The 11,194-nt window shown below is 45.1% G+C and overlaps 1 protein-coding gene across 1 annotated transcript; it reads right to left on the minus strand.

Annotated features, from left to right (window-relative positions):
• Positions 1-2,262: 2,262 nt before the first annotated feature.
• On the minus strand, positions 2,263-10,263 carry UCHL1 (ubiquitin C-terminal hydrolase L1). The gene is made up of 9 exons (XM_032776860.2): positions 10,102-10,263; positions 9,926-9,937; positions 9,292-9,420; positions 7,312-7,462; positions 4,924-5,009; positions 4,797-4,844; positions 4,136-4,205; positions 2,976-3,034; positions 2,263-2,633 (listed from the first exon to the last, which is right to left on the minus strand). The coding sequence occupies exons 1-9, from the start codon at positions 10,132-10,134 to the stop codon at positions 2,547-2,549; spliced, it is 675 nt and encodes a 224-aa protein (XP_032632751.1). The 5' UTR covers positions 10,135-10,263; the 3' UTR covers positions 2,263-2,546.
• Positions 10,264-11,194: the final 931 nt, after the last annotated feature.

Genomic DNA, 11,194 nt, shown 5'->3' on the forward strand with positions numbered 1-11,194 from the left:
TGCACTTTTCTTGGGCAGGATGCCAGGGAGGTAGCAGACCTGGCAGTGTTTTTTGGAGGGTGAAGGGCAATAGATTTGTTTTCCTTCTCTAGCAGCACTTCCTTTCTGTAACTAGGAAAGCCCTCAGATCGCCTGCCTTTTGTTCTTATGCCCAAAGTTTGCTTGCATCTTCCCCTGCCGCAGTTCTTTCCCATCGTTTTCTCTTGTCCTCCTTTCCACTCACTCCAGTTTGCTTGGCCCAGTCTCTGCTACATTGGCCTCAGCTCTAAGGTATGAGGTCTGGGTTAGTGGAAGGAAGGAAGTTAGCCCTCCCCTTTCACTTTTTCCATTCAGTGGCAGCCTGGGGAGGAGGAAAAAAAGTTGTTACCTTGTAGTTAATGACTACTTCCCTCCTCCACCACCTGCTCTCCTTCTCTTTATGCTGAGATTGAATTGGAGAGAAGAGTTAAGCCTCATCTGCTTTTTACAGAAGCTCCCACTAACAGGAAGCTAAAGAATTGATTTTTTTTTTTTTTTTTTTGCTAACAGCCCCACTGGTTGACTGGAATTGTGCCTAAAATTGAGTTCAAAACCCTGGACAGTCAGCCAAAAAACTGGACAGCTGGCACACATGTAGAGATTAGAGCCTCAAGAATAGCCTTGATATCACCACTGCTAGATTTAAAAAACAAAAACAAACCACCACATATGACTTCCCTGCTATTTAAAATTAAAACAATACACTAATGCAGGGGTTCAGAACCCTCACAGAGTTGCAAGATTATTACATAGGGGTCACGAGCTGTCAGCCTCCACCTCGAGCCCCATTTTGCCTCCAGCATTTATATTGTGTTAAAAAATTTTTTAACAAAGTGTCTTATGGGGGTGTGTGTCACACTCAGAGGCTTGTGATAGGAAATGGGTCACCAGTACAAAAGTTTAGAGCTGCTGCACTAAGGATACTAGTTGTGTTTTGCTACATAGCTGCTAGATGAGGTATCTATCCTTTGAGATAAGCATTGTGGCTCTGCTAGAAATACTGCACTCTTTTTTTAAACTTGAGAACAGACCTGTTGCACTAATAAAACTGGAAGGGGGTGGGGAAAAGAGTACGCTCCTACAGGTACACTAAATTGGTGGCCTGGTACTATACTTCCTCCTCCTTCCCCCTGCTCCATCTGGGGCCTGTGTGCTCTTGGAATTCTTCTGTGTTTACACTGCAGCAGCTTCACTTCATACAGATCTGTTGCTAGGCAGCGTGAGTCACTCAGTTAGAAGTCATGGCACAGAGGCAGAAAGGATGCTTCATATCCTATGAAAGGAAAGGATGGTGGTGACTTCCCTGAAGATACACTAGTCCTGCTTATCTCCACCTACTCAAGGTTTCCAATAATACCTGGCAGAACGGGATGCTGTCCTACACTGAGATGGAAAGAATTTTTAAAATGAATTGAGCATCATGGATCACTTTAAAAATAAGTCCAGTGGAATAGGTTGCAAGTGCACAAAAAGCTTAAGATGGACACCACAGAAAGATGAACAGCAAATAGCATTGTAACAGTCTGATCCAATCCCTGTCTCCTTTAAGAGAAACTTGGTCTAGAGTTCATTTCACAGCTCCCTTCCCCACTTTTTTGAACAAGCCTGCCTTCCTGCATTAGAGCTTTCCTATCAGCCTAATTACTCCAGCCCCTGTGAGCTGTGGTAGCTATGTCAGCAGGAGCTCTCTAGTTAACAATAGTATCCACACCAATGCCTGGATTGGTGTAACTTATGTCACTGGGGACAGGAGGCTTTTTTCCTTTTAAACATACCTTTAAAGCAACAGTTACCGTGACATGAGTGGGACTGTGGACATAACCTAGTCAATCACAGAATTACTGTGCACCCTACTTGTGAGGTATTTCATGTTTGCCAAGAGACATGCATCTCCAATAGTGATTAAGAACAGACAGATGTTTTAGAGCATAGAATAAAAGTTTAGAGAACAGCTCTAAATGCATCTATCCCTATAGGTCCTCATTTTGAGGCACTAACTTAAGCATTAGAGCATTGTTACCCATGCTTTGGGCCTCCAGTTCTTGTTTGGAGTGCTATCTTATCTATTATGTCTTATTGCCCTCTGGTGACTAACACTGCTATTAGGCCTACTTTCAGTACACAGTCATGTTACCCTTAACTCTGCTGGTTTGAAGATACACACTGAAAGAGACTAATCCAGTAACTTTAACAGCAGAAGAGTTTATTAAGTACAGGAATCACAAACAGCTTAACTTATAGGCACAGGTTAAACAAGCCATGTAAAGCATTTTTTTCTTCTTTACTGAATGTGTGAAAAGTCAGGGCCTAAAAGTCCAAAGACAGTTGTCAGAACAGTTCATATTAAAGTCTTGAGCTTATTTCTCAAACTCTGATGAGTGTGTATACTGGAGGTGAAAGTAGTTCTGCAGAACTGTTTAAACTGGCCAAACCAACTATATTTCACAAGCACTGAAGCAATGAAAGATTGAGACTGCATTTACTGATGTGCTCTCAGATTGCCTTCCTTCAACTCCCTCTTCAGCATCTCAGGCAGACTTGCAGAGAGCCACAGCAGAAAAGCGAACTTCTCCCCTCTCACGTTCTGTGAACTGTCTGCAGATCTTGGCAGAACCCTTAAAGAGAAGAGTTCTTATTTAGTACTCTGATAGGCTGCAGTAATACACAGCCAGTATGCAATATTCTCCTAAAAGTTAGCCATAAAACCCCTTACCATCTGTGCACCATCCTTGTTAAGCCAAGGGTATTTGCTGCTAGAGACTTTTGAACCTAGCCCTGGAGCACCTACTTACTATGCTACCTAGCAGCTAGTGATACTGAGAGTCTTTTCAAGCCATGTGACTGTGTGCTAGCAGACCAACTGCAATTGGCTCAAGAAGGCATGCTGCAGAGATGCAGCTTTAGAATCCCCCAACCCACAGACACTATGAACTCATAACTGAAGTAACTGAGCCTACCTTCAACAGCAAGTCATCTGAACTTTCTCCATGATTGACAGGGAATGGCATGCGTCCATCTAGAAACAAAACCTCATCACTTGACAGCACAGTTTTGTTTTTTTTAAGTGTTAGTTCTATGCTGTCTGATTTTGGTGCTGGTAGACAGCTGTTTCCTGAACCTACACTTCCTAATCATTCAGGAGCCATTATAGCAGAGCAAAACTCCTTATTGGTAAGGTCAGTGAAGTGTGGCCACAACATGGAATTGAACAGGGCAAATTTATTAAATCCCTGCTCTAGGATAATACTAGTTTTTTGGGTGGCCTCGCTGACAGTTTTTCCTAAAATACATCATTAACTTTAGGAAAACCAAATATGCACACACACATCCAAATCATTCCAGTTTTTATATATATATATATGTTTTCAGACTAAAAAAGGTAGTGGTATTTATTCTTTAGCAGACAAAGAATAGGAACACACAAGGTACTATGCATGTTTGTCTTAGTTGTTTACTTTTGATTGCTTTAAAAAACCTTGATAGTAAGTCTGTTATACAAGTCACTTTGTTTGTTAATATCACTTGTCACAGCAGATTTACTCAACCCCAGGCAAGTCCTGGGACAAATTAAGCCCTGGATGGGAAAGTGGGCAGGGAGGCCATGGAGACAGGGACAATGGTGTGGGTGGTGAGCCTGGGACTGGGTGGATGAAGCCTGAAGCCCATTCCCCTGCCCCCAGGAAAGTGGGGAATTCAACAGCTGCTTGCACCTTCAACATGTGTGTCTCTGGAGGAGGGTAGGGCTCAATGACTGCTAGTAGCCCTGGGAGAGGGGCCACTGCTTTCCTCCCCCAGTCACAGCCCAGGAGGCTGTGGCTGCAAGAAGAGCCTCTGGTGGCCACATTTGAGAAGTGTTGTTCTGATCTAGAGAGTCAGAAACATTGAGAGGTCTAGTCCTCTGGAAGGGAAAGCAGGAAAGACAGCTCTCAGATACTGGTTTCAGGATATTTCTAGTCAGAATGGGTTGCACAGGGATTTTTACCTAGTAAGCAACTTAGAGGCCCATGTGTTGATTACAAACAAGCTTAGTTTTTACCATGATGCTAGTGAAGTAAAGCCACAGTTAAATAGCTAGCTCCTATGTCAGCCTACTCCAAATACAGATATATAACCCTACCCAATTCATACAGGTGTCCATCCACATTGACAAACAGAATAAAATGGAAGTTCACTTTATCCTCTTCTACCTGGAGGAAGAGGATAGAATCAGTAAGACGGCTTAGCTGTATCCAATAGCAAACTAATCTATGAAGTTAAGTTACTTTGAAGTTAAGTTTGTTAGAGAATCTGGATCCAGCTCTGCATTTGTGAAATACAAATTTTTAATACCTAGATGTAACAATCTAGGTAAAATCTCTATTTTATAGATAGGGAATAAGGGAAGAGAAGAAAGTTATCTGAAGGTCATAACAGCCTAGCAGCCTAAGTCAGCAATAGGACTAAGGCTCTCAGCATCTCCCATACTTGCTCAAAGATGGGAGTTTTTGTAAACATCAAAATCGGACAGAAGTTTTCTGAAATCCTCTAAATAACTTAGACTAAGACCCATTTGGGCAATAAGGAGCTTTTGAAAGTTTTACTCAGACTTGTGAAAGGGGTTTCATTACTTCCCTATTTGCCTTTTTTTTTTTTAATGGAAGGAATGGTATAATGCAGTGCTGTCAAGCTGGGGTAAACACCCATGATCCAAATAATCTCTCCCTTTCCCACTTCTAAGTGGTATTAATATAGAGATACAGCACTATCATAATAAACTAAGTCTCATATGCAAAGCTTACTTGACATTGGCCCTCTTGTGCAACAGTATTATGGACTTCCTGAATAGCCTGAAGAGAAAGTAGATAGAGATTAATAAGCCCCAAATGTAAATTGCAGTAAGACTTTCCCATCCAGTAATTCTCATACCTTGTTATTTTCAAGATGTTTTGCCCTCTCTGCAGGAGAGAGATCAGCTGTTTCCTTGAGAAACTTCTTCAGGGCTGATCCATCATCTGTGCAAGAGTTTGCCATGATTAGACAATGAATGTGTTCATATATAGGTTATTAATGAGTTCAACTCAAGCTATGTTAGTTTACAGATAAGAATATACATATAGGATGTTACACAACATGTCTAGGCTGCCCAGTACACTGTTTTAGAAAACTCATGCTACCTTTAGTACTTACTTTAGTATTGCAACATACCTAAATTATAAACTTGAATTCATTTTAGGTCAAGGCCATGGAATGAGAGTCACCATGTCACCAGATACTACTGCATTTGACAAGTGACTGAGCACCATTATATTTGGAATGTTAACCCTAAACACCTAGTGGTTTTCTACTCCCTTCCCCCCTGCCCCACAAAAGGTATTCCAGAATTAATCTGGAAGCAACACTGACTGCTCAGTCCAATTCCCAGTTTGATACTACTGAGTTAGGTGGTGTTTGATGCTCCTACTTCATTAAGTCAAGAAAAAAACCGAAACAACTTTGCCTAGCTTCTAATGTCCCAATAGAAGCTATTTCTTCAGAGGGGACAGAATTTCTCTGTGCTTTAACTGAGAAGTCTGGTGCATGACCCAGTGTACAATCCAGCTCCTTGGTTGCTTACTACTCTGATAACCCCCTTCAACTTGGGGTAACTTGAAACCCAAACACAAGTTGCTCCATCAAATTGAAAGACTTTTACCTGACTAAATTTAGGTGTGAACAGGAGTGAATGAGTAGGTATTCTAGTTATTAACCATGCCAGGTTTTCCTGAAATGAGTAGTGGGTGCCACCTTACCATATTGGGTATCCCTACAGTTTTATCATTTAAGACAATAGCTAAACTAAGCATTCTTTTGCAAGAAAGCCTCACAGGTGCCAGCAAAGGTACATTTCATTGCTCTAGATTTATCATGCAAGAGCTATAGTAACCCCTCACTTAGTCATCCTGGTTAACATTTTGTTGCTGATCAATTAGGGAACATTCTTATTTAGAGTTGTGCAATGCTCCCTTCTATCATTTGGCAGCTACCATCTTTGTCCACTGCTTTCAGGAAGAGCAGCCCATTACAGCTCGCTGGTGAGGGCTTGGAAGCAAGGTGGACTGGCAGCATGCACCCCTCCCCTGCCAAATCAGTTCCCCACTTCAAGTTCCCTATGCTGCAGCCACCCAGCAGGCTACCAATTGGCAATGGGGTTGTGGGGGGGGAGGGATAGCTGAACTGCCATGTGCTGCTCCTATCCTGTGCCTTGGAGCTGATCCCAGAGACTCCTGCTTGCTGTGTGTGGGTGCTAATACCAGGGTGTCTCCCTCCTCCATATAGAGCAGGGCAGGGACATGGAAGGAGAGAGCAAACTTGGGGCAGCAGCTACTGTCAACTTCTGGATCTACTTAAAAGACAATGCACTTAAGAGTGGGTCAGAGTGCATCTCACACACCATGTGTGTCTGTCTGCTACACTGTCTCCCCTCCTTCCTGTTTGTGCTGCCTTGAAAATTTACATTAACAAAGTGTTAACCTTTAAGGGCTTAGCCAAGTGCCAGTTCATTTATCAGCAAGGTATTCCCTGGGAAATATCCCTCCCTCTAACTTCACCACCTCAACCAAGCTTCACAGTCATAGCTGTGAACAGTATTAAATTGTTTAGAACATGGTGTATATCTATAATATAGTTTTGTTGGACAAAAAAGTTTCCCTGGAACCTAACACCCACCGCCTCCCATTTACATTAATTCTTATGGGAAAACTGGATTAGCTTAACACTGAATCACTTAAGTTGTAGTATGTTCCTGAAAAATGCAACATTATGAAAGGAGTTACTGTACAAGTAACTTCACAAGCTTGTGTTTGACACCAGTCATTTGTAAATTTTCTATATGGAGAAATCCCTAGCCACTGATATATGTGAACTCAGGCAAACGTATTCTTATGCTAATTAGAGCCAATAGAAATTGGATTACCTCCCTTTTGATCAATTCTCCCAGCATGTCAGGTGTCAAGAGTCAGACTCAATGCAGAACACACACTATTGTCCAACCTCTGAGACTAGCCTATTCCCCTTCTGTTACTCAAGGAGCAGTGGCTGTAGGTCACTCAGTTATGGGCAGATCCCATAAGCCACTGAAGTCTAAGTTTCTTGTAATGAAGTGTTCAGGGAAGAGCTCTCTAGTCAGATCTGATCTTCTCAAACCTAGTCTTAGACAAATAAAGTAGCGAGTGTAAGAGTTCTTTAGCTACAGTGGGTCTGGAGTATGCAGATCAGTGAGTGGCCTCATTAGGAAGTTCCTTTTTAAGGGAAAAAAGGCTCAATATTCATACTTACCAAATGCAAATTTATCTTGGTTATTAGCAACTGCATGTATCAGGCCAATTGTCCCGCAGGAATTGCCAACCATCTGTTTCAAAAAATACACTTTGGAACTAACTTCTTGTCCCTTCAATTCTTCAATCTGTTTTTTCCTGAAGTTTTCATGCTGCAAACAAGTACGTACAACAGTTTGTGATTTTCTAGACATCTTAAAATCCTTTACAGAATCTACCAGGTAAGTGTTGTGGAAGATCACTTCCCCTCTGATGCTTTCTAATGTAACTAGAAAGCCATCCTTTTTGGAACAAACCCACATGATTTTACTTCCACTAGGATGACACTGGTCTAGTACTGCATAATATATATGTGGTGCACGAGCTAAGTTTAGTATGGGACTCCACCTGATAGCCCCAAGGAAACAGCTATACAAAAAGTTGTCATGAGAAACCAAGTTCCAAGGACTTGTTACTGTCCAATTCACTCAAGAGCTTGCTAAGTTAGAGCCAGAATTTTTTGTAGCTGGCTTCCCTAATCAGCTGTATTTCAGGTATTTGGAGACAAGTAGCATGAAAGTTGTTGCTCATACAAGGAATGGTTATATCCTCCTCTATTCCTCACCCTCAAGAGGTCTTTAGCTTCAGCTGAGCCAGCTATAGGACCAGCAATATCGGAATGTCTCCCCCATGCTCCCAGTAGTTCCAGTGCCTCATTTGGCTAGATCATAATTGTATGCTAATTAATAGCAACTCTGACTGTCATTCTAGTAAATTTGAGGTTTTAACTGTGCATTCAAGATTATAGGCTCTAGTCAGGTATGAATTCATACTATGGGTGAGCAGCCCGTTACTGCCAACTTAGACAATAGCAAAGCACCAATACATACATCACTGAAAGCTTACAAGTAAAATACTGAGATAAGTAGTACTGTTTCAGTAGATTTAAAAAGCTACTCTTTCCTTGAATCAAGTATCAGAGGGGTAGCCGTGTTAGTCTGGATCTGTAAAAGCAGCAGAGGTGCCACAGGATTCTCTGCTGCTCTTCCCTTGAAGTATCCCTAGACTCTGTTCTAATTAGATAGTCATGTGGTCAAGCACATGACAGGTCTTCTGAGGATGCCCCAGCAACAGCAAGGTATCACCTCAGTCCCATACATTCACAGATGAATTGAGGAATGAATTAATACTAAGTGAAATAAAGTTATCTGTGTTGTTTTCAGTTTACTGTGTAAATTATGACAGAGTCCTGTGGGACCTTACAGACATTTTGGAGCATAAGCTTTCTTGGGTGAATACACACTTCAGATGCATGACACCACCCCACCCTTTTCAGGTCTTGTCATGAAGGATGCATACACTGAGAACTAATTCACTGTCTATCTGATAGACAGATAAAGGTCAGAAGTCTGGATATCAGGTCTTTGAACTTCACTTCCTATGGAATTCTCAGTCAGGAACTGAATTTGATTCAGTTGTACCACCTGCCAAATAGTGTTGCCATGTTAGTTTTGGAGTAGGGAAAGAAACCCAGCACTCTCTTCTACAAGTCTGAGTAGGTCTGCCTGCTTCTGCTTTGTCAAGTTAGTATCTGGGTTAGAGAAACCTGTTGCTCCCTTAAATCTGCAGAATCAAATTTAAAGCAAGAATTTCCAGCAAGGAAACCCACATAAGAACTGGTATTTTAACATTATGGACTTTGCACAAAGTATCCAATAATTGCAATGCACATTTAAGTGTTGCATTGTGTTAGTTCACCATACATGACAGTAAGACACTCCTGGGGTGTGCCAACTGCCAGTACCAGGCACCATGTGTATCCCATGACATCACCACAAGAAAAGAGAATCAGTGGGGTTTCCGTTTAGTATCACCTATATAGTAGGTTTAATCTCAGATGAGGAACACAAAGGCCCCTGCTTATTTAGCAGACTGTCTCCCCTGCACAGGGATAGTCCTGCAGAAATGGTGGCTGCTACCCCTCCCCATCCCAGGGACCTACCTGGGCAGTGAGAGGAAAGAGCAAGAGCAGGGCACAGGCCGGGGTGGGCACTGAGCTCAGCAAGTCTTCCTCAAACCCCAGCACATCCACAAAGCGCCAGCCAGGGGCCACTCCCAGCCGGGACAGCACCTGCAGGGAGAGGACATGAGGTAGGGGGCACCCAGCCCGCTGTGTGCTCATCAGGGAAGGATGGGAGTAAGCACGAGCCCCCCAGCCCAGGGACCCACCCCTCACATCCCAACGCAGGCAGCCCCACCCGCTGTACAGCCATAAGGGAGCCCAGCCCCGGCGGCAGGACCCGCGGTCCGACCGCCCCTCCCCCGCCCGCTTCCAGTCCGTGACACAGCACAAACCGCGGGGCCGCAGCGCCACCTGCCGCCGAGCCCGGGACCCGGCCCCGCATGTGGGGCGGGCACCGCTCGATGGCGCCCGGCCCACCCCGACCGCAACTGCCTCCGCGGCGGCCCGCAGGCGGCCGCGCCCAGCCCCCCTGCGGAGGCGTGAGGGGGCGGCCGCGCCCGGACATCCCGCTCCGGCCCCACCCCGGCGGGGATGGAGGGAGGCGAGAAGGAGCCGCTCCCGCCTGCTGCTCCGGCCCGACAGCTCCGCGGTTCCTCCGGCGCCGGCCACTCACTTTGTTCAGCATCTGCAAGATAAAGCGGATGAGCAAGTGGGAGACCCCAGCCCTGCCCCCCGTCCCCCATTCTCCCAGCCCTGCCCCACACCTGGCACCCGGGGCCCAGCGCCAGTCCCCCCCTGATCCTCCAGGCAGCCCTAATTCAAACCCCTCTCCCCGCTGCACCTGCTCACCTCGGGGTTGATCTCCATAGGCTGCCACTGCATGGTGCACGACACTGGTGGCTACGGAGCCGACGCCTAAGAACAGACTCAATGGGACCGACTGCTCCGCAAACCCAGCAGCCGCCCGCCCAGCACTATATACCGCCGGGCTGACTCACTCCGGGCCTCTGCAGAGGGGGGGGAGGAGGAGCAGGGGCAACACCAATCCAGGGGGAAACACTCGGCTGCTCATCGCTGTCCGTTTCCCTCCCTCCCCCAAAGAAACAATGGTACTTCCCACCCCCCACCCACTAAGCCCTCCAATGCGTTTCCGTGGTGCGGTAATGGCAGGCTCGTGCCTGCGGGCTGCGTCTGGAGCGCGCAGCGGGACAGGGCTGGTCCTCAGGTCTCCTGATCTTCTGTGTGGATCTGGCCAGGAGCAGGAGGAAAACACGTGGTGTTCAGCAGGAGCAACTGGGGAGCAGGCTTGCCAGGGATATGCTGCCGGAGAGGACTAGGGTGATGCTAATGTCATATCTACCCCGGGTGTTGTTAGGCAGAGTACGGGGTTATGCTGCACCATTTATTTCTGGAGTATCATGGATTAATGTATTACCGGGTAACTGCAGAAGTGTATTATGGTCTAGGCGAGCGCTGTGACGCAGCACTAGAAACACACATGGAAAGAGGTTATCTGGCAATCATGTGAAGTCTGTATTTGACTAGTCCACAACCTCCATTGTGTTGCTCACAATAGCAAGGTTATAAAAGAACCCCACCCCCAACCAAATAGTGAACAAAAATCACGAAGAAAATACTTGAGAAAACGGCAGCTTCCAAACCCTGCCATCACTTCACCATCCCCGCAAGCCTTGTGTGAAATTCTAGCTCTTTGCCGCTCTTGATGGAAATGGACAGATTAACCACTTCATTGCTGGCAGAGGGATCCAGAGTTATTCCTACATAATTTTATAAATGCTCGGGTTCCTTGGGGTTGAGGAAGGTTTCTTAAATCCCATGTACTTTCCCCTCTCAATTCCCTGACTAGAAGCCTCCAAGAGACTTTCTTCAATCTTACACTTCAATTTTTTCCTGTTTTTCAAAAGAAAAATGGACTTTATTG

The sequence above is a fragment of the Chelonoidis abingdonii genome, chromosome 5 (genome assembly GCF_003597395.2).
Source record: "Chelonoidis abingdonii isolate Lonesome George chromosome 5, CheloAbing_2.0, whole genome shotgun sequence".
Classification (NCBI taxonomy): domain Eukaryota; kingdom Metazoa; phylum Chordata; order Testudines; family Testudinidae; genus Chelonoidis; species Chelonoidis abingdonii.